Genomic DNA, 23,707 nt, shown 5'->3' on the forward strand with positions numbered 1-23,707 from the left:
GTTTTTAAGAAATTATTTTTTTAATATATTTTATTGATTTTTCACAGAGAGGAAGGGAGAGGGATAGAGAGCTAGAAACATCGATGAGAGAGAAACATAGACCAGCAGCCTCTTGCACACCCCCTGCCGGGGATGTGCTAGCAATGAATGTACATGCCCCTGGCCGGAATCGAACCTGGGACCTTTCAGTCCACAGAGCTCTACCACTGAGTCAAACCAGTTTCGGCTCTGAGTCAGTTTTTACTCCCACAAAAGTGAATAGTGAAAATGTACACATGGAATCATTCTCATCTTCCTTTTTTCAAAGCTTATTGGAATGATTAATCCTGTGATCCGTGTTACTGGTTTTAATACACTCTATTCTGCATAGGGAACAGAAAACTTCTTACACGTTTGCAACTTGGAGCAATTCTGTCTTACTTGAGAAGCAATGTCACATCAATCCTGGACATCTGTGGCCTCAGATAGAGAAGAGCTACTGAAGGAGCTTCCGCCCATGGATCATAAAAATGAGATCATAGTCCATAAAAACAACACAAAACAAAACACAAAAACAAAATACAGTGTATTTGGGGTAAAGAATTCTGTTCTTGGGCCTCCAAGGGACTGTGCCTGCCAGTATTGCCTCCCTCTATCAGCTCCCTCTCTTCCAGCCTCATCTCTATCCATGCCGGCCAAAGGAATGTAGTACCTCTGATTTTTAAGGTTATTTCCAAGGAAACTAAAGCATCAGGCCACACCCATAAGAAGCAGAGTGGCCTGCGGACTCAAGGGTTCCAGTTCAATTCTGGTCAAGGGCATGTGCCTTGGTTGCGGGCACATCCCCAGTGGGGTGTGTGTGCAGGAGGCAGCTTATTGATGCTTCTAGCTCGCTCGCTCTTTCTCTTCCTTCCTCTCTGTAAAAAATTCAATAAAATGTTAAGAAGAAGAGGAGGAGGAGGAGGAGGAGGAGGAAGAGAAGGAGGAGGAGGAGGACGACGACGACGACAATTTGGCTCTCCCACCCACCTTCTCAAGGCTCAGAACCCCCAAACCTGCTCTGAAAATGCTCACGCCCCCCACATCGAGTCCTCTAGGCCAGTGTTTTTCAACTTTTTTGGGCAAAGGCACACTTGTTTCATGAAAAAAAATCACGAGGCACACCACCATTAGAAAATGTTAAAAAATTTAACTCTGTGCCTATATTGACTATATATAAAGTAATTCTCTTGAATAGGAATCAAATAAACACAAAGTATTTTATAATTACTTTATTATGAAATATTAAGTAAACAAAATAGTGAAAAATTATAAAATTCTTGTCTTGTCTGCACCTACAGCGGTTGAAAAACGCTGCTCTAGGCAGCGCACTCTCCGCCCGGCAGGTGGCGCTGTGGGCTGGCTGTTTCAGCCCGGCGAGCGGATCCCGGAATCCCGAGCCGCAGATGCTGCTCGTGTCGGAGCCGCACGTGCAGAGGCGCCCCTGGCCCCAGCGGCGGCGGCTCGGCTGGGACCTGGGTCTGGGCGCCCGCCATGGCCTCGCCGGCAGAGACGCGCGTGTTCCTGGAGGTGCGGAGGCGGCTGCAGAGCGCGCTGCTGGTCCTGGGGTAAGGCCAGCGGTGGGATCCCGTGTGGGCTCCGGGGCGCCGTGTCCAGCTCGCTTTTAAGCCACCCGGCAATCTCCGCCTCCCCGGGGAGGATGGACTCTTGAATTTCTTCTGTCCAGGTGCTTGGAGCTCTCCTGATCCCTCAGAGTGGAGTGCTCCCTCTCCCATAGCCCTCCGCGCCCGGACCTGGGCATCACCTGGGAGCTGCTGGGCATCACAGGGACCTGAGGGACCAGGACTGGCATTCCACGTGCTTCCGGGTTCAGGCGCGGTCACGTGCGAGGGGCGCTGACGGAATCCATCTGGCGTTTCCAAGGAAACGGTGCCCCAAACCGCCGGGTCTGCCTCTTTCAAGGGCCTTCATTGTAGGGTCAGTTCCAAAGCGACTTTCCTGTTTTGTAAATAAAGTCGGTGTTTTTTTCCCGCCCACACTGTTGTGTGCAGAGAAACTGACTCGGCCGTTATTCAAAACGTGTGCTCAGTGCGTGACTGACCAAGGCGGTCTGCCTACTGCAGTCCATCCTCTTTTTTATTTAATATATTTTTTATTAAATTATTATTTTTGTACATATACCAATGCCCCCCCCCCCCCCGTACATACCCTCCCTCCCCAGAGTTTTGTGTCCATTGGTTGTACTTATATGCATGTATACAAGTCCTTCGGTTGATCTCTTATCTCCCCCAGATCTCCCCAACCTCCCCGCTGTAATTTGACAGTCTGCTTGTTGCTTTACTGTCTCTATGTCTATCTTTTGGTTCTTCAGTTTATAATGTTCTTTATCATCCATAAATAAGTGAGGTCATGTGGTGTCTCTCTTTCATTGACTGGCTTGTTTCACTCAGCATGATGTTCTCCAATTCCATCCAGGTTGTGCAGCCCATCCTCTTACTCAGAGTTCCACGGGGAAGTCTGCAAACCCTGTAACTTGTTCTTTTTTTTCTCTCTCTCTCTCCTCGCTACATAAATATGAAACTGTTAGGAAAGTGTTCTTTTTGTTTGTTTTGTAGTATGTGATCCTTTCTCCTGTGCCCACTGTTTCAAATACGGCAAATTAGATATTAAACTCCTGAAAATGTTTATTACACGGCGCCCCTGTGCAGTAGGTGGAGGCTTAGCTGTACGTATCTCTTTTCCTTAAATCAGCCAGGTGTCTGGCAGTTTTGCATTTGGCAGGTGAACTGAATACAAATCCTAGCTTCTTCACAAAAGTAGAATTGCTTAGTCTGATTGTTTTTCCCAGTTATAAAATGGGGATATTTACTTCTTTCTGGCGTTCACATCAAATAAGTATCTCCAATTCCATTTCACTTCGTAGGGTTAGTAGGGACCCAAACCTTACACAAAACGAAACACCTCCCTGCTTCCTTCAGGGTTGGCCCGGATCACTCTCCCTTGTGTAAGCAAGTTCACAAACCTAACTGCTGGACTATTGGTTTGTCAACTGTGGTCTTTGATGATTAGGCTTTATCACTAATCAATTCCCTCCACTCTAAACGCAACCAGCGTTCTGATTTCATTCAGCACAGATTGGTTTTGCCATTTCTCACCTTTTTTTTGTTGTTTCTGGCTGCGTTCCTTCAACAGTGTTTCCGAGATTCCCGTTTCATTCCTGCCGTAGAATACATAAGTAATCCAATTCTTTTTTGCTGCTGAGTAGCTTTCCACTGAAAGAACATATGACCGTTCATGTATTCATTCTCTGTTGCTGGATAGTTTGTGGTTTTAGAGGAGGGTAGGGAACCTTGTTTTGTTTTGTTTTTCTGCCCAGGGCCATTTGGATACTTAAAACATCATTTGTGGGCCATACAAAAATTATCAGCTTAAACATCAGCCTGCTATATTTGGTCAAACATCTAATTAACTCACCCCTAATGCCTTGGCTGGGCCAGACCAAATGACTCCTCAGTCCTTATATGGCCCGCAGGCCTTACACAGCCTTTAGGCCGTCATTTCCCACCTCTGTTCTGGAGTTGGCTTATTAAGAATAAAGCTGCCACACATGGTTGTATAAGTCTTTTTGTCGGCATGCATTTTCATTTCTCACAGGTAACCGATGGGTCATAGGGCAGATGTGGGCTTTACTTTATGAGAATTGCCAAACAACCTCCAACGTGGTTGCACCATTTTATACTCTCACCAGAAAAAAAAAAAAAAAAAAAAAAAAAAAAAATTCCAATTGCTTCACATTCTCCTCTGCATTTAGTGTGGTAAGGCTCTTTTGTTGTATCATTCTCGTGATATAAAGTGGGATCTCACTGTCATTTTAATTTGCATGTTGAGTACCTTTTATTTGTTTTTTGGTTATTCATATATGTTCCTTTGTAAGGTGCCTTATAATGTTTTGGCATTAAAAAATCAGGTTGTCCTATTGTTGAATTTGAAAAGTTGTTTGTATTGTCTGGAAAACACTTTTTTCATTCATGCGTTGTATCTAAATAGTTTCAGCGTGTAACTTTTCATTTTCTTAATAGCTTTTTTTTGATGAACAGAAAATTTTAATTATAAGGAAATCCAGTTTATTGCATTTTTCCTTAATGATTAAGTGTTTTTGTATCTTAAGAAATCCTTGTCTACCTCAGGCTTGTAAAGATGTATTTTCCTATGTTTATTTTTTAGGACTTGACATAGTTTAAGCTTTTACATTTAGATCTGTGAATATGGTAAATTCATTTTTGTGTTTGGAATGAGGCAGGGGTCAAATTCTTTTTTTTTTTTTTTCCTGTAAGGATATCCAGTTGTTTTGTCACCATCAGTTAAAAAGACTGTCATTTTCCCATTGAGATAACTCAGTGTCTTTTCAGAAATCAGTTGACTATACTGGTTGCATGGTATGGCCTTTTTTACACTTTTACTCTCAATCTATGTCTTTATACATAAAATTTTTATAACATATTGGGTGAAGTTTTAAATTTTAAAATTCATTCTGACAATTTCTACATGTCAATTGGAATTTTTAGTCTACATATTTTACAGTTAATGTACATGATATGATTGAATTTTATTCTTGTTCCTAATCTTCAAAGAAATGCTTGTAGTATTTAATCTTTAAGTATGATGAAGTTGATTTTTGTGCCAACCTGTTTGGTAGATTGCATAGTTCTTTTCCTAGTTTAAGGGTGTGTGTGTTTTAATTTATTGATTTTTTTTTTAAAGAAACATCAATTTGTTGTTCCAATTATTTATGCATTCAATAATTGACTCTTGTATGTGCCCTGACCAGGGATTGAACCCACAACCTTGGTGTATCAGGACCATTCTCTAACTAACTGAGCTACCTGGTCAGGGCCTAGTTTAAGGCTTTTAATCATGAATAGATATTATCTGCAATTATTTACGCATGTTTTGTGATGATCATATTTTTTATTTAATCTTTACATCTGTGAGATGCATTAGAAAAATCTATTTATGTCAAGCCATCTTAGCATTCCTGGGATAAACCTAAGCCATTCACTTATTCAATCCACAGATATTTACTGAATTCCTTTCTATTGCCAACACTCCAGATTCTAAGTATGGGTATTCAGCTGTGGACAGTAATAAGAGCAAAGACAAACATATTTATTCTCATTGAATTTACAGGCTAATGGTGGCAGTGGGTGAGAATTAGGCAGAAAAAAAAAGACACACAAAATAAACAAAATACACATATGTTGAATACAGATAAGCACCTGGAAAAAAATAAAGCAGAAAAAGGGATAGGGGGAAAAAATTACATTGTTATTCCAAAGGCGAAAGCAAGATTTGAGTAATAAACTGAAAGAACTTTGGTTTGGAACTATAGGATAGCTGGTAGAAGACTGTTTTCCTCTGAGTATGAAGGGGTGCTTAGTTCATAGAGATGTGGGTGGGCTGATGCAACACATAACAAAGGGTCATAAGTGGTGTGCCGGTGAGTGTTTAGCAACCTGCACTCCAGGAAAACAAAGCAACCAAACAAAAACCTCCCAGATTTGCAGCATTTACTCATTTCTGTGGTAATACTTTCACTCTGGATGATGTCAAAAGCTGCCAAAGTGAGATCAACTGGTTTGCAAAATGCCTGCAACTTTCACACGTGGCTCTAGTATGTCACTGGGTCTTATACACTATTGAAGAGACATTAGTTGGTACTCAGGGCAAGATATGAACTTACTGGCCGAAGCCGGTTTGGCCCAGAGGTAGAGCATTGGTCTGCGGACTGAAAGGTCCCAGGTTCGATTTCGGTCAAGGGCATGTACCTGGGTTGCGGGCACATCCCCAGTAGGGGGTGTGCAAGAGGCAGCTGGTCGATGTTTCTCTCTCATCGACATTTCTAGCTCTCTATCTCTCTCCCTTCCTCTCTGTAAAAAATCAATTTAAAATATTTTTAAAAAAGATATGAACTTACTGGATAGTTTCAAGCACGATGGGGAGGATGGGGGCATGAGTGGGGAAGGGTGGGGGATTGGAATGAGGGGTTGAGGACAAATACCTTAATCAATAAAGAAATTTTTAAAAAATGTGACAAGTGGATAGTGAAGAAAGCCTCAGGTTATAAACAGTGCTAACAATTAAGAGTTTCAAAAAATTTGTTTTGGATTGGTAGCAAGCTTGGGATAAGTTGCTGTTACACCTGAATATGTTACTGTGGATTTTCTACAAGTAAGCACATTTTCCTACCTAACCACCAGGCAACCCTCAAAATTGGGAACTAGGTTACTGTCTTCCTATACTCAAACCTCGCTCAAGTTTGCCTGCTGTCTACATAGTATCCGTGACAGCACAGGAATCCAGCTCATCCAGTGCCAGGCTTACCTTGGAAGGGATAGTTCTCCAGTTTTCCTTAGCTTTCACGATCCTGACACTTTTGAAGATTACAGCCCAATTATTTTGTATTAGAATATCCTTTCATTTTGGGTTTGTTTCGTGTTTCCTCAAAACTAGGTTTAGGTTATACATCTTTGGCAGTAATGTCATAGAGATGATTCTGTGTTCTCAGTACAACCTATGAGATGGCGCATGAGTTTGATTGGATCAGTTCAATTAAATTTCACATTAACCTTGAGTACTTAAAGTGGTGTCTGCTAGACTTCTCACCATAAAGTGACTCTCTTTCTTACTTGGCCCTGTGTCATGGGCTGATTTTTTTTCAGGGAAGATAAGGGGAAGAGGGGTAAGCCAGAGAGGGGGCGGGAGTGGGGGCTTAGGAACTCAGGAGTATCCCTTGGAGCACTTCCAAGTGCCACCTGGAAATTTCAAAATCACTCAAGTAGCAAAGTGAACAAATGGTGTATCTTTAGAATGGTGATTGTCAAACTATGGCCCAGGAGTCAGATCTAACCTGCAGCCTTTTTTGATACAGCCTGTGAGCAGAGAATGTGTTTTACATTTTTCAAAGGGTTGTTAAAAAAGAAAAACACAAAGTAGAATATACAACAGAGACCATATATGGCTTGTAAAACCTGAAATATTTACAATCTGGCTTTTATATAAAAAGTCTGACCTCTGCTTTAGAGGATTTTTAACATATGTTTTTATTGATTTCAGAGAGAGGGAGGGACAGAAACATCAACGATGAGAGAACCATTGATTGGCTGCCCTCTGCATGTCCCCTACTAGGGATCAGGCCACAACCCAGGCATGTGCCTTGGCTAGGAATCAAATCATGACCTCCTGGTTCATGGGTTGATGCTCCACCACTGAGCAACACCGGCCGTGTGAGGATTAGTATTTCTTAAACATAATTTCTTAAAATCAGACTTTTGACTTGGGAAAATATGTGGTTTTTTGATATTCTATGTTGCAAATTAAGCGCAGATCCTTATACTTTGAGAAGAAGCTAGCCAGAAGGTAGTCTTAAGGTTTTCTAAGGCAATTAAGGGGCCTAACCAAGATTCACACCTGAACTCAGGGTTTGATCTCTGAACTTAGATTACACTATGAAGATAACGCGCATTCTGAAATTAGGTGACACAAAGTGGATGGCCTGCACATGCTGTCTGCTTTTAAGAGGGAGTCCTCTGTTACAGTGTTAAACATATTTCAGCTTTATATTAGAATCCTTTCTCTATGTGTTTAATCCCCTTTTATATTTTTGTGGATGGGGACTGTGTGTTATTCTTTATTGCCTATACCGAGTGATTTGCGTTTGTAGTGAACTGGATTAATAAGTCATTTTATGCCTAGTGTTCATACTCAAAGATTTTTGTAGTTTTTTTTTTTTTATTCTTAATGTTGACAAGAAAACTTTTTCTCCTGAACCTTTTATTTAATATAATCCTGATCTCCTTATCAAAATCCTGTATACCAATAACAACGCTTGAATTTACTGAAAGTAAACAGGGAAGCATCGATCAGACTGTTGGACCTTAGAGGGAAGGTAGGGGAGTGTGGGGATAAGGGAGAGAGATCAACCAAAAGACTTGTGTGCATACATATGAGCCTAACCAGCGGTTACGGACAACAGGGGAATGGGAGCATGCGTGGGGAGGGATTTGGGATAGGAATGGGAGGGGGGATGAGGACAAATATGTGATACCGTAATAAAGAAATAAAATAAAATAAAAACATTGTAATGCTGGTCTCAGGAACAGGAGTATTTCACTCATTCATTCATTATTCAAATATCATTAAATTAGTGCTCAATTGATGGTAGTCACTAACCCCCTCCCTGTGCTTCCATAATAACCTGTATTTGTCAGGAATAAGTACAAGTAGTTTCCACCGATCCCTTGAACATTCCTGTTTACTTACCTGTCCCCTATTTGGGGGAGGGGAAAGCAGAGAAAATATCTTGTTAATTGTTATATTCCCAGTACCTGGCACATTATAGAACTCACAAAAGATAGTTTGAATGCATGAGTGAATGAATGAATGTACAAGCCGTGGTCAAGGAATGCAAAGATGAATAAGCCACTGTCTTAGGCTGCCTTGTTGAATTCTCTTCCCCAAAATATTTCAAGGAACAAGTGCATGACATTTGACAGGCCAGGGTCAGCCGAGCTTGCTTGAGGAAACTGAAGTTGGGGAGACTTGTGGGAGGGAATGGGGGGGAGGGAGCATGAGGAAGTGAATGACAGGCTGTGCAGACAGCGGCTCTAGGAGCAACCTCAGGAAGGTCCAGGCTGGAGCAGGCGGAGGAAGCTTCAGGATAGAAGACAGAGCTGGAACTGGACTCACAATTATTGTATTATTATTGGAAAAAGTGCACATTTTAAAGTGCATAATTACCATAAAAAAGAAGCAAACATAAAATATCTATCCCAGGACTTTCATGTTACAGTAAGAGTGTAAAGTGCTGTCTTTCCTGGTCTAAACCTAGTTGAGACTTTTTTTTTTTTTTTTTTTAGTGATTGGTTCACTATTATTTTTCTGGGATAGTTAACTTTAGGGCCTTTACTGAAGAGGAACAGAGAGATCGTTGGCTGTTTTTGTTTCTTTCATCATGTGGTTTTCAGCAATGAGAAATAATTCTGTGTTTTATTTTTAATTACCAGAGAGCCCAAAGAAGGAGGCATGCCCATGGATGTTTCCATAACCCCGTCCTCGCTCCTGGTGAAAACCCCTGGAGGCTGCACAGAGATCTGCCTTCCAGCAGAGGTCAGGCTTGTGCCTTCCTCCGGCCGGGGCCTGCAGTACGTGGCTGGAGATGGACTACACCTGCGGCTGCAGGCGAGGGCAGAACACAGCAGCACAGGTAAGCAATGCTAGCACTCCTGTTTCTGCATTAACTTTTTCACTACAAATCAAACGTGATTTTCCCCTTAAAATGCTGAATTTTCCCAGGTGGAAATAAATGCTCATCAGCGGCATGGAAGGAGCTGGGAGTGGAGAAGATCCAGGGTCTTAGCCAGCCCTGCCGTTTATCAGCTACGTGCGGTTAAACGTAGCACATAAGCTTTCTGAGCTTTGGTTTCTTTCAGATTTTTTTTTTAGTGGTTTTCGTTTCTTCCTAATCACTTACTTTTTAGAGCAGTTTTAGGTTCACAACAAAATTGAGCAGAAGTTCACAGAGATTTTCCATATACCCCTGCTTTGTCTCTTTAATTGTAAAACTACATGGCTCACAGAGCTGATATGAAGGTGAAGTAAGATGATTTATGCAGGATGTAGTTTATTTTAAAGCGTTACATAGAAATTCATTAATTCAGTGAACATTACCTTATACTGTGAGCTAGGAATTGCTCCAGTTCAGTGGTTGGCAAACTCATTAGTCAACAGAGCCAAATATCAACAGTACAACGTTTGAAATTTCTTTTGAGAGCCAAAATTTTAAACTTTTTCTAACGTCACTTCTTCAAAATAGACTTGCCAAGGACATGGTATTTTGTGGAAGAGCCACACTCAAGGGGTCAAAGAGCCGCATGTGGCTCTCGAGCCATAGTTTGCCGACCACGGGTCTAAGTTCTAGGGATACAGAAGTGAACAGACTAGGAGGTCTCCGGCTTCATGGAGCTTACATTGTAATAGGTGGGAATAGAAAATGACCAAATTAATTACTTGGATACAGAGAAAAGTGCCATGGGCAAAGTAAAGCAGACTGATGGGCTAGGGCAGTGATCAGCTTGCAAGCCACATGCAGCTGGAGAGCTGCGGTTTGCTGCTCTGTTAACTAATGAGTTTACTGACCACTGGGCTAGGGAGTGATGGGAAGGCCACTCTGAGGAGGCGATATTTAACCAGAGAACTGAATGATGAGACATTTCCAAATAGAACAGTACATACAAAGATTCTGAAACTGAGTATGATGCATAATTTAATTTTGAATGTTGCTATGCCTGTCATATTTCCAGTATCTGTTACTGGCACATTGATTCAGTAAGATAGTAGAAGTGTCTCTCAGAATAATTTATTGAATAAAATTATTGGTTTTTCCATTTATTACCCTGTAAGTAATATACTTTTGAGGATTAAAATGATGCTACAATGGAGAACAGAGGCTGTCACAGACGATATATATTCGTTATCAGAGAAGGATTTTATTTCTCCCAGCTATACTCTTAGATTTTACTGCTGCCTCATTTTCACCAAGCCTTTCATCTGAACTGCATGGAGCCAGAGGTGGGGTCAGGCAGATAGTTTTGAAGAGCCGTTTAAGAGATGGCGGCATATTTCAGTTCCCCTGAGTCTTTTTGCTGGCTTTTGAAAGGGAATGGAAAATAGAGAGCGAGTTTCGCCCCTTATTTGCTGGAGAGTAATTTTGCTGGTGTCCTGGGTTGAGGAATAACTAGTCAGAGTTGGGTAGAGTTGGTTTTAGGGATAAGAGGTAGGGAAAAGTAATGTCACAGAGCTTAAATGGTATAAGATAAACAGTAAGAATGACTTCTGGACTATTCGTAGAAAGAAGAGAGGGTCACCAAGATGGGAAATACACTGACACTCCCAAGCGCACCTAATAGTGGTGTGTCAGGGAAGAAGCCGTGGGAGGCTGGCCCGCCCTTGTCCCGTCATCACCTTCTCTGTGGCAGTGATGAACAATAACAGCAGCCACATCAGGGATTTTTTGTCTGTCTGTGACTGGGGAAACAGACATAGTGGGGTGTTTTCAGATCTACTGTTAGTTTTCTGGGAACATGATTTTAGGGTCCATACTTAGGGGGTAAGGAGACCTTTCAGAATCAGATTTGGTTTATCACCTACCCCAGTGGTCGGCAAACTCATTAGTCAACAGAGCCAAATATCAACAGTACAAAGATTGAAATTTCTTTTGAGAGCCAAATTTTTTAAACTTAAACTTCTTCTAAGGCCACTTCTTCAAATTAGACTCGCCCAGGCCATGGTATTTTGTGGAAGGGCCATACTCAAGGGGCCAAAGAGCCTTTTGTGGCTCGCGAGCCGCAGTTTGCCAACCACGGACCTACCCATATTTTGTAACAGTTATATGCAATAAGCAAAACTTGAACTATTTAAAAAAAATTTAAATCAGCAAGCATTATTGTTTAGTTTTGACTAGAGAGCAAAATAAATTGACTGCTATGTATTGTTTTGCATATAGTTTGCATTCATTGGTCTCCTGTTTTCTCTACATTTCTAAAACATATTTTACTCAAATATCTGAAAAGGAAAGCTTTCAAAAGCTTGTTCTGTGCTGCATGAAAAGGTATGCGAAATAGTCCTCAGCACTGAATTCCTTTAGGGCTTTGCTCATAATAGGTGCTGAATGAATAAATAGTAGGTAGATACATATGATGTAAGCTTGAATCAGTCGGAATGTATCGTAGAAAGAGAGTTTTGAAATTCTTAGCATTCAATGGTATACGCGGTTTTTAAAAAACTCACCTTTTCTATTGTAAGAACTTTCTTTTAGGGACTATGGTAAACATATTGTTTTACTGTTTTTAATGTAACTTAAGTCAGATCATAACCTTGACATGGAACACAAATCTGATATAGCACAAGCATTAGGTTTATTCCCAGGTGGTAGTGCTCTGCCAGGATGCCCTGCATCCGAAAGTTCTGACTTGATCCTGAGCTAGAGGATCATGCTGAATGACCAGCAGAGGGGAGTATTTCACTGAAAATTTGTTTACTGGTTCTGAAAAGAATATTTTGGATGCCTTACCTAGGTTTACTTAATCTTACCATACATACAAAGTAACCTAAACCAAATTTAAATTGCTTGATTCTTATGGACATGACCTCATTTCTTTATATATTTTTTTTATATGACACATATTTTTGTGTTTTTTGTTTGTTTGTTTATTTTTTTCTGGGGAGGAGGGAATGAAAACTTTTTTTTTTCATGAATAAAATAAAGAAAACAAAGAACATACTGCCTTATGCTGCATTTCACATAATGTAGAAAATATATGTTTTTCTACAGCTTTAAGCAGAAATTGAGTTTTGCTTTTAGAAGATTGAATTCTTCTTAGGAACCATTCCATTCTCAGGAACCTGTCCAATAGACCAATTTCAAGATTCATTTTGTTTGTACATACTGGTAATATGCCAGAGTGGACATACATCTTATTTAAATAAAATTAAACTTAAATGTAAAAGCTCTATCCGCCAGCAGTCACAATGATGAAAATCTATACCTCAGATGTAGCAGAAGAAAGCTGAGGGTGGTGAAGTTCTGTGTATGAAAGAAATAGCCCCTTTTTCTTCCTCTTTAATGTTGGTGTTTATGGAATGAGAGAAATAACAGTGTGTTATATGAACAATCTGGGCAACACCTAGCTCCGGAACAAGCAAAATCTGTTGTTTTTGAAAACACTTCACAATATTTACTTCTGGTTGAGTCATCAGATAATACTAATTAAATGTGTACTTCTGGGTGCATCATACACAGTATTTATTGATGGTAATTTATTGTGCCTGTTACACTCTTATAAATGTGTTAACATATTTGTCCCAAACCTCTAAGATTTCTGTGTCATTGATTTCCTTTAGAGCTGACTTCAATGTTTAATCAAAGCTCAGAAGCCCTAGACTGCTGCACATTTTATTGCCAATCCTGCGGTGAAGTCATAATAAGGGACAGGTAAGGAATGCGTCTAACATTGATTAGTTCTGTGCCTGGCAATGCTTTTCTCCTTCCTATCAGAATTTTTGAAGTAATCGCCAAGGGAACAGTGTATGGCCTTAAAATGAGAGCGAGCTTAATGTCACTTTGAACAACAGCCATAAAACTCTCCAGCAGCCATAGAGCAGTTAGGTCTTCTCAGGCCGGCCAGGGGAACGATAGGATGCTGGCTTTGAGTGGGGAGGCTTGGTTATCCTGGTGGAAGAGTGTTGATCACTGAAGCATCTTTCTTATAAGAACAGACTTGGGACCTATTGCATGTCTTATCCATCATGTTAGTGAATGAGGTTTTAGTCACATTACGTGACTAAAAAAAGAAGGTTTTGCAACACAACTTTTTATTTGAGCTATTTCTATCAGTGCCTGTCTGAAATCCAGTTCCTATTTCCCTGCTTATTAAAACAGCATATTGAGAACACAAATTAACCTTTTCTTGATGATCAGGTTAACCTTATAACCGGTTCTCGGGGTGTGCTGTGATTACCCCGCTGGGACGGGAAGGGCTCTTTGCATTCCCAAGTTGTCTCACTGAATCATTTCCCATCTGCTCCCTTCCTCCTGGCAGCCTTCTTATTTCCTGGGCAAAAACCCTTCCTCCTGAATTTTCAGCTTCTGATCATTCACACACCGGAAAGACAAATGAAAACCTTATACTTGTCAACGATATTTTAAAAAAGAATTTAGAGTTCTTTGTTTGGTGCATTTCCTCCGGGACAAGTGCCTGTGACTTACATGCAAATGGGTCCTTCTCCATACCGGAAGCCTGCTCCTCTGCCAGGGCTCCTTGTCTGAGGGCATGCAAACCTCTACTGCATCCTCAGGGTAGATTCCTGGTGGTTCTCATTCCTCCAACCCAGTGCCACCACCCCCTCGAAGCTACTGTCTTCTCACCTAATAGCACTCGTTGCCAGCTTCCTATCTGCTTCGCCTTCCCCCAGGCTCACCCTCTTCTGAACATTTATACACTATTGAGTGGTTCCCAAATGCAGCTGGCTCCCTGGTTCACACCCTTCCACATCTTCCAAGATAAATCCCGTAAGACATTAGCATGCCGTGCCAGGTCCTTTAGGAGTTTGCTTCTATTTACTGTTCCACCCTCAACTTCCTTTCTTTGTCACCAAAACAACTCACTGTTATTTACACACATTCTGGGCACAGCTTTAGTGATCAGCCGGTGTACCCCGACTCTCCATGCTTTTCTTCACCCTAGCTGGCTTAGCGAGAGCTGCTGTCTCCTGTGGAGTGTACCCCGTACCCTATCTCCCTCAGGTTCGCTCCAAATTCAGCTGACAGGTCATCTCCTGCTGGGAGCCTTCCCTGCTCACCACCCACAGTCTACTATAATCTCCCTCTAAGATGCATTTGCCTGTCTTCATGATTAAACTGTAAGCTCCAGAGGTGATGATAGTCTTATTGACCTCTATATCCCTTATCCCTACTCATATTTAGAGTGAGTGTACTCTAGTGGCAGGTAGTACAGACTCAGAAATCAGACAGTCTGGGCTCACATCCTCCATTTCCTGGATGTGACCCTGGGCTAGTTACTTACTCACTCCATGCCTCAATATCCTTATTACAAACTCATAGATAATAATAGGAGCTACCTCATAGGGTTGTCTGGAGGAGCCAATGAATTTAAGTGTTTGTAACCAAGTTTGGGATATGTTAAGCAGTCTGTGGTAGCTGCTGCTGTAATTATTCCTACCATCATCATCACCAAGATCTCCAGCATCGGGCATCATGCCTGGTGAATAGGGTACGGCACTCTCAATAAATTCTTGCTGGGTTGAATTAAATAAACGTTACGGTGTTTATTTTGGCCTTCTGCCATCCTCTCTTGCTTGCTTTATGATTCCTGGCAGTGACCCAGGTAGATGAGATAGCAGAAAGTTACCTTGGTGGGAATGGGAGGCTGTGAAGGGAGCATCCTCTGAGTGATTATCTTGGGTGAGAAATGAGGTGATTCTCAATCTGTAGAGGAGAGAATGTTCTTGGTCAAATTAGCGGAGGCTGAAGTTGCTGCAGAGTGTGCACTCCGTGATAGGCTCACCTTAGCCTGAAAGGGTCAGAGGATCCCGGTTTATATTGTAGGTTAACCAAGAAAGTTTTCCCTGTCTCAGTCTACTTCAGGCTTTGGTTTAATTCCCATGTAAAGTTTCCTAAACATGCATGCCTGTACAACGAGTGACCTCTTAGTTATAGCAGGAACAAGTGTAATTCAGTGTAACAGTATTTCCTGGTGCTGCTTACAGTAAAGGTTATATTCATTCATTATTGGCTGATATTTCATTGGAAAAGGGTGATGGATATGAGAAACCTTTATCTGTGGTCCCCATTTTCTTATTCAGGAACTGCACCTTCTGTTTTGTGTCAGTCCTTTTTCTACAATCGTGGGATTGGGAACTAGAAGAGTTTGGAGAGGTTAACGCTGAAAGACTGTATTTTACTCTCCCTAATCCTTACCACTAGGAGGCCCTGGAATGTGGAAGTGAGAGTGGGAGAGTGGGACCAGGGTTTGAACTCCAGCTTCACCACTTAGTAGCTGGGGAACCTGTCCATATCTCCTCAGCTTCTTTTTCTAACTAATGTTATAGGTTTGAAGTGTACCATTCTGTTACACATCACCTGCATATTGCATTGTATGCTCACCACCCATAGTCTATTCTTCCTCTGTCACCATATATTTGACCCCTTTTACCGTCTTTATCCCTCTAGTCCCCTTCATACCACTGTCTGTTTCTTTGAGTTTGTTCATTTGAGTTTTCTGTTTTATATCCACATATGAGTGGTTTATATGTGGTTCTTGTCCTTTTCTGTCGGACTCTTTAAATTGATACTCTCAAGATCCATCCATGTTGTCTCAAATGGTAGTATTTTATCCTTTCTTATGTCTGAGTAGTATTCCATTGTATGTATGGGCCACATCTCCTTTATGAAATTGTCTATCCAAGCACACTTAAGTTGTTTCTATGTCCTGGCTACCACAACTAATGCTGTAATGAACAGAGGGGTACATCTATCTTTATGAATATATGTTTTTAAAATTTAGGGTTAGATACCCAGAAGTCAGCTTTTTCTTAAGTAGACATAATGAGGCCTATTTTCCAAATTTGTGAAGAGAGTTAAAGGCTGTCACACATAGAATATTAATGCTCAACAAGCTCTTTTTTATTGCTTCTATAGACTCCTTCCACTCACTTCTTTATAATTGGTCTTATCAGCAAACTAGTAAATTTCCTTGTTTAGTTTTTTAAACCTTTTTAGTTTACCGCACTTTTTAGGTGTGCTGGGGAAATGATCCACTTTTCTCCCTTTTTATTTGACTTAGTCCTGCCTCACGTTAGCTTACGTTTTACTCTTAGGCAGTTTGCCCTATGGCTTTGTTTTATGGAAAACATGATTCCTCCAGTGTCTGCACAAGGATTTCATGTTGACTGTGTGCATTAAGCCCAGTGGTCTTCTCATCCCGCCTCCCTCCCCATCTTCTATTCTTGTTATGCAGAAAATAAAACCAAAGGTATTTCAAAAGAGACTTGTGCTATAATCAAAATTAACTAATTGTAGACATCTTTACCAAGAAAGCACCTTGGGATATGTTGGTTTATCTGCACTGGGAGCCCCTCTAATAGGAGCAGTGGAGCAGACCTAAGGTCTGCTGTACTGGTTCACCTTATCATCTGGGAACAAGTCAGTTTAATTCTCTGGCCTCAGTTTCCTCATCTGTGATTAGTGAACCTCATAAAGTTGTACCTGGGTTCTGTGATTTGTGTAATTTGGATACTGCAAGACTAATCCTGTTCCTTCTTTTTTGTTTCTTGTCAAGCAAATTATAGAAGTAAGGTGCAGAAGACTGTTTAACCTATTAAGACTCATTAATGACTTTAATACTTATTAGTACCAGGGCACTGGAAATCTGCTAAGTATACCGTGTTTCCCCGAAAATAAGACATCCTCTGAAACTAAGACCTAGCGCATAGAAAGATAAGACATCCCCTGAAAATAAGACCTAGCGCATCTTTGGGAGCAAAAATTAATATAAGACACTGTCTTATTTTCGGGGAAACAGGGTACTAGTATTTTTTTCTTAATTTAGGAGTACATGCTCTTAGCTATTTGTTTTGGTATTTGAAAATAAATCCTGCCTCGCTTCTTTACAAGAAAATGTCCAATTTGCATTTTTACTGGTTCAGCAGAGATTTACTATAAAAATTGTTTGAACATATACAGTTTTTTTATTATGTTCTTGTTGAGACTCACGGGCCTTAATATAAAGCAGCAATAATAACAAAATTTACTTCTTTGTGAATAGTCTCAGAAACAGCTAAATGGTCATTGCATTTGGGATTTATGTTTTTGAGAAATAAATTCACATCAGATTTGAATTACATCAGTTGGCCAGACTTTCAATGTCTTTTGATTTTCATTTTATATGAGAGCTCTCCTGAGAGGCCCTCCCCATTCCACCTGCACCAGCAGAGCAAGGTGTCAGCCCAGCAGCTCATGAGGACATTGAAACTCTAGAAGGAAACATGGACTTTAAAGAATGGACTTTATTGAAACACGAGAGGCCTGATCACAAAATTCGTGCAAGAGTAGACCTTCCTTCCCCCGGCTGCCGGCACCTGGGGCCTGGGCTTCCCTCCAGCAGCCTGGCTTTGTCCAGAAGGTCATCCAGAAGGACGACCAATCTAATTATGGTGTTACCATTGTTATTTTCACTGATTAATGGTTGATTCTGAAGTTAAAGGACATTTTATTGTCTGGTCTACATGTTTAAGTTTTAAATAATCATTAATCAGTTTTGATTAAAAGTATCTATTAATTTATTTTTTCCAAAAGCTTATGCTTAAGATACATTAAAAATAATTAGCTCTGTGAAATATAGCATTGGTATTTTAATAGGGATTGTATTAAATCTATAGACTGCGTTGGGTACTATGGGCATATTAATGATGTTGATTTTATCAATCTATGAACACAGTATGTTCTTACACTTGTTTATATCTTCCTCTCTTTTTTCAGCATCCTGTAGTTTTCAGAGTACAGGTCTTTTACCTCCTTGGTTAAGTTTATTCCTAAGTTTCTTAATTTTTTGTTACAATGGTAAATGGGATTGTTTTTTTAGTTTCTCTTTCTTCTCCAAAGTTGACATACAGAAGGCTAAGAGACATGAAAAAAATGCTCACAGTCACTAATCAGAGATGCAAATCAAAAGGGCAATGAGATATCACATCACACCTGTCAGAATGGCTGTCGTCAACAAATGATAAGTTCTGGCAAGGATGTGGAGAAAAAGGAACCCTCTTGCACTACTGGTGAGAATGCAGACTGGTGCAGTCACTATGGAAAACAATATGGAGTTCCCTCAAAAAATTAAAAATGCAACCGCCATTTGACCCAGTGATCCCACTTTTAGGAATATATCCTAAGAAACCTGAAATACCAATCAGAAAGAATATATGCACCCCTCTATTCATAGAAGCACAGTTCATAATAGCTAAGATCTGGAAATAATCTAAGTACTCATCAGCAGATGAGTGGATAAAAGAACTGTGGTACATTAACACCATGGAATACTATATACCTGGATAAAAAGAAGGATCTCTTACCCTTTGAGACAGCATGGAGGGACCTGAAGATTATTGTGCTAAGTGAAATAAGCTACTCAGATAAAGATAAGTATCACATGATCTCACTCATATGTGGAATCTAATGAACAAAATAAACTGATAAATAAAATAGATTCAGAGATAGAAGCATGGAACCGACAGTGGAATCTCAAAGAGAAGGTGGGGGTGGAGGGTGGGGAGAGATTAACAATAGTCCATGCATATGCATAGCCCATGAACACAGATGATAGTGTAGTGAAGGCCTGGGAGGGGTGGATGTGGAGTGGAAAGGGTCAATGGGAATAAAAAGGGGGCACCTATAATACTTTCAACAATAAAGATACATTTTAAAAAATTAGGAAATTTTTTAAATTTATTAGAAACATTCCTCTACATCTTATAATCTTAAGCTGAGAGAAAATTTAAGAGATCATTTCACTTTTTCTGAGCTTCTGCCCACTTTTACCTTAAAACGACTTCAAGAAAAACGTTATCTATTTTGTTGTGAAAGTTCTGGGAAGTAGATCAGATTAGCGTTTAGGTTTTCAGTACATCTTTTGTTCTGAACCCATCTTGTGTTCTTAAAAGTTTTGTTCTTTCAAAACATCAGAAATACCTTCCCCCCTCTGAGGAATGCAGATTCTTGTCTCGGAGCTGTAGGAAGCATTAGTTGGAAAAGCTGTATGTAGTGCCCACCAGCGGTCTTCTAAGTTTAACTGCGCCTTTGGACTCAACACCACCTCAGGCCGCATTTCTTGCCGCCAGGGCAGCGTCAGGAGTTCCTCTGAGCAGGAGTCGCGCAGCAGTTCAAACAAGTGACGGCTCATATCCCTGTGGGGACTGTACACTGCCCGTGCGCACGGTTCTAGCTACACAGTTCAAGGTCCATATTGTGGTTGCCCACAAAGGACTGCACTCGGGGAAGTCCATCGTGTGGCATGCTCATCAGATTTTTACAGCTCATTCGTATTTTCTGCCAGTCCAAAAGCAAGATTCCAATCAGGGGTCATTTTTTTGCCATCAGCAGTGTTGCCTAGCAATGTAATTGATGCCTACATCTACTTGGTTTCCAGAGGAACAGAACTAGGTGGTTAAACCAAAGGTCAGATTCTTAACTCTTTCATCTCAGTATGCAACAGACCCACCCAGGGAATTCACATATTAAAGTTACCAAAATATGCTTACTTGCTCCTTGAACAAATATTTAAGAGCTTACTCTATGAGTCAGGCACTGTGCCCGACACAGGGAATGCGGTGGTGACTTAAACAGATGTGCCATCTTCATATTGTTTCCTCCACCCAGTGATGACCTTCATTTCTTCCATTGCCTAGAAAACTCCTGTTTATCCTTGAGATGTCAGCTCAGATGTTCCTTCTTCTCTGAACTCCATGTATACTCTACCCATCTAGCACTTTGTACATATTGCCCTGAGCTTATGGATTGGTTTTGTGAATCCATAAATGAATCCAATACATCAATTATGTGTGCATGTGGGAATGTATGTTTGAAGGGGTTATAAAGCTTTCATCAAATGTTCAAAGGAGTTTGAGCTGTCCCCTCCGCCCTATAAGAATTTATAACAACTACTCTGTTATGCGCATTTATTATATGATGATTTTATTATTTGTTTATAGGTCTGTATCTCCTACTAGAACATAAGTACCTTGAGAGAAGAGACTGTATGTATTAATATTTTTGTCAGCAGAATGCCTAGTTCATAATAAACTTTTAGAAAATGTATGTTGAAAGAGTCACTTCTTAATATTTGTAACAGGCTCAGCAGCTTGAATAATGCTAGTGGGGCATCATTTTCTAATTTGAAAGGGAACATTTTCCCTTATATTGAACTAAAATTAGTCTTTCTTGTTCTCAGCTCTGTCCTCTGGAGTTCTAAATTAAATGTCTTCCATATTGTAATTGTCCTTTTATGAGACTCATGGTTGACTGGGGAATCAAAGAAAAAGGAAATGATTAAAAAATGATACATTTGCATCTTAAATATTTTAATTTAAAACATGCAAATGTACATTAATTTACTAGTATTCTATTATGGAACCAATATCTTTCTGTTGAATATGACTCCACTATTGTATAGCTTTTTTCTCTTAAGCCATAAAAAATTTATCATCTACAATTTCCAGGTTTCTTTAAAGTGAAATGAAAAATTGGACACTGTTGAAACATTCTGATACCAGAATTTTTCTAGATTTTTTTTTTCTTTTTCTTCCTCTCCCCAGTGTTCTATAGTTATATATCCACATCCCACCAATGATTTTCATTACAACTAGCTTTCATCTAGTCTGAAATCTTTAGTTTTTAGAGGAATAGCAACAACACATATTTCTTTGGATTACACACTATTTAAATTATGTAACTAGTATAGCATGTATAAGTGGCATAAATAGGTCTGTGATCAAACAAAATTGACTTTTATTAAGTACATAATTCAACAGATGGAAGCAAAGTGTGTAAATAGTCAGCATGCTTTAAGCTTCACAGTGCTCATAGACATTAGGAAGAACTTGAGCATGTTTCTCTTCTCAGTTTCTCTCAGGATGAATTATTTTGAAATTTTCTTGTTATCCTGCTCTCATTTCTTCTCCCCTTAGACGACTCATCTTCTTAACTTAGAGTAGAATGGAAGTAAACCATCTTTGGCTTATTTCCTATCTGTTGTTGTCCAGCAAATAAATAAAGCCATTAAAACACACACACACACACACACACACACACAACTTGGTAGCTAATATAAGGGACTATTTAATTATAAGGATGTTCTAAGAATAAAAAATAATGGCAGAGTGGTGCTTAATTTTTCTCCCCTTGAATGTGGCCTGGACTTTATGACTCACTTCCAAGTGATATAGGAAGAGTATGCAAAGGGAGAAATAGTGACTTTATTTGTGGAGACACCTAGCAGATACCATCTTAACCAAGCAATCAAGATTAGCATCACCAGGGATAAGTCATGTTGATAAAGTGTACCCTCTGATATGATGTGATGAGAAGTGCACTTTACCTCTCGTATGCTTCCCCAGAACCCATAGCACCAGTCTAATCTTGAGAAAATATCAGACAAACTCAATTGAGGGATAGTCTACAAAATACCTGATTGGTACTTTTTAAAAATCTCAAGGTCCTGAAAAATAAGGAAGACTGAGAAATTGTCACAGATCAGAGGAGACGAGGGCACCATGATGACTAAATAAATGCAGTGTGTTATCATGAATTGGATCCTGGGACAGAAAGAGTTCATAATTGGAAAAACTAGGGAAATCCAGATAAAGTTGGCACTTTTGACAAATCTCCCATGGTTATGTAAGATGTTAGCATTAGGGTGAGCTGGCTGAAATGTATATGAGAACTATCTGTACTGGTTTTGTACCTTTCCTATAAATCTAAAATTACTCCAGAACATTTATTAAAAATAGTAGGTGAAATAATTTTTAAAAAGGCTTGAGTGATTTGAAATTTAAGACATGTGAATTAAATTAAAATGCAATAACACACAAAATATTTGTCACTGATGTTAGAGAAAGGAATAATATTTTTGTTTTGTTTTTAAATATATATTTTATTGATTTTTTACAGAGAGGAAGGGAGAGGGATAGAGAGTTAGAAACATGGATGAGAGAGAAACATCCATCAATTGCCTCCTGCATACCCTCCACTGGGGATGTGCTCACAACCAAGGCACATGCCTTTTACCAGAATCCAACCTGGGACCCTTGAGTCTGCAGGCCGACTCTCTATCCATTGAGCCAAACTGGTTAGGGCAGGACTAATATTCTTAACATAGAATATACTTTTATAAATTAATAAGAATATACTAATACCTCATTGTAAAATAATCATTGATCACAATTCACAGAAGAAATAGTGATCAATAAATAAAAATCTAGTTTAATCATACCAGTAATTAAAGAATTGCTGATTAAAGCAGTATTGGAGCCCTGGCCAGTATAGCTCAGTTGGTTGGAGTGTCATCCCGTACTCCAACAGGTGGCAGGTTTAATTCCCAATCAGGGAACATACCTAGGCTGGGGGTTTGATTCCAAGTCAGGACATGTACAGGAGACAACCAGTCAATGTTTCTCACATCAGTACTTCTCTCATGCTCTCATTCTTGTTCTCTCTGTGTCTCTCTCCTTTCCTCTCTCCTTTCCTCTCTCCTTTTCTCCCTCTCACCCCTCCTCCTTCCTTTCCTCTGTCTCTAAAAATAAAATTAAAAAAAATTTAAAAGTGGTATTGGAAACATTTTCACCCATTACATGAAAAAAAATTATAGTATTCAACTTAGAAGAAGGTAAGTGGAAGAATTATAGATTGGAATAGCCTTTCTGAAAAGCAGTTGGCCAATATACACTGAGTGACCAGATTATTATAATCTCTGAATGCATAATAATCTGGCTACTCCGTGTGTGTGTGTGTGTGTGTTTGTGTGTGTGTGTGTGTGTGTGTGTGTGAGAGAGAGAGAGAGAGGCCTGGTGCATGAATTCGTGCATGGGTGGGGTCTGGCCAGCCTGGCTAGGGGGAGGGGACATGGATGCTTAGCCAGTCTGTCTGCTGGTTGAACTGCTGGTTGAGAGGATAATTTGTATATTAGCCTTTTATTATATAGGATATGCACTGTGTGGCCAGATTATTATACGTTCAGAGATCATAATAATCTGGCCACTCAGTGTAGGTATAGGGTTTAAAAATATGCACACCAGCCGTTGGTGGCCAGGTGGCTCAGTTAGTGGAAGTGTCATTTTGTACACCAAAAGGCTGCAGGTTCAATTTATGATCAGGGCACATACCCAGGCTGTGGGTTTGATCCCTGATCAGGGTGCTTGCGGAAGGCTACCAACTGTGTTTCTCATATCAATATTTATCTCGTTCTTTCTCTCTAGAAATTAAATGAATTGTTATCAATAATTATTTTATATTTGTACTTTTAATCTCACACAAAATTATTTTCCCATAAGAATGTTCACCACAAAATTGTTAATAATGAGAAGCTCAAAACCTAAATATCAATGATGG

General features: G+C 40.0%; 1 protein-coding gene across 3 annotated transcripts in view; it reads left to right on the forward strand.

Moving 5' to 3' along the window:
- Nucleotides 1-1,405: 1,405 nt before the first annotated feature.
- UBE3D (ubiquitin protein ligase E3D) overlaps nucleotides 1,406-23,707 on the forward strand; it is a 119,647-nt gene continuing 97,345 nt past the window's right edge. The window contains exons 1-3 of one of the 3 annotated variants that reach the window (XM_036414844.2): nucleotides 1,406-1,586; nucleotides 9,042-9,241; nucleotides 12,937-13,027. In XM_036414844.2, the coding sequence (XP_036270737.1) occupies nucleotides 1,513-1,586; nucleotides 9,042-9,241; nucleotides 12,937-13,027 (365 nt within the window). In that variant the 5' untranslated portion in view covers nucleotides 1,406-1,512. Of the gene's footprint in view, nucleotides 1,587-9,041; nucleotides 9,297-12,936; nucleotides 13,028-23,707 lie in introns of those variants that run through there. The other 2 variants (XM_036414842.1, XM_036414843.1) reach the window with 2 other exon arrangements.

Source organism: Pipistrellus kuhlii, unplaced genomic scaffold, assembly GCF_014108245.1.
Source record: "Pipistrellus kuhlii isolate mPipKuh1 unplaced genomic scaffold, mPipKuh1.p scaffold_m20_p_5, whole genome shotgun sequence".
Lineage (NCBI taxonomy): Eukaryota > Metazoa > Chordata > Mammalia > Chiroptera > Vespertilionidae > Pipistrellus > Pipistrellus kuhlii.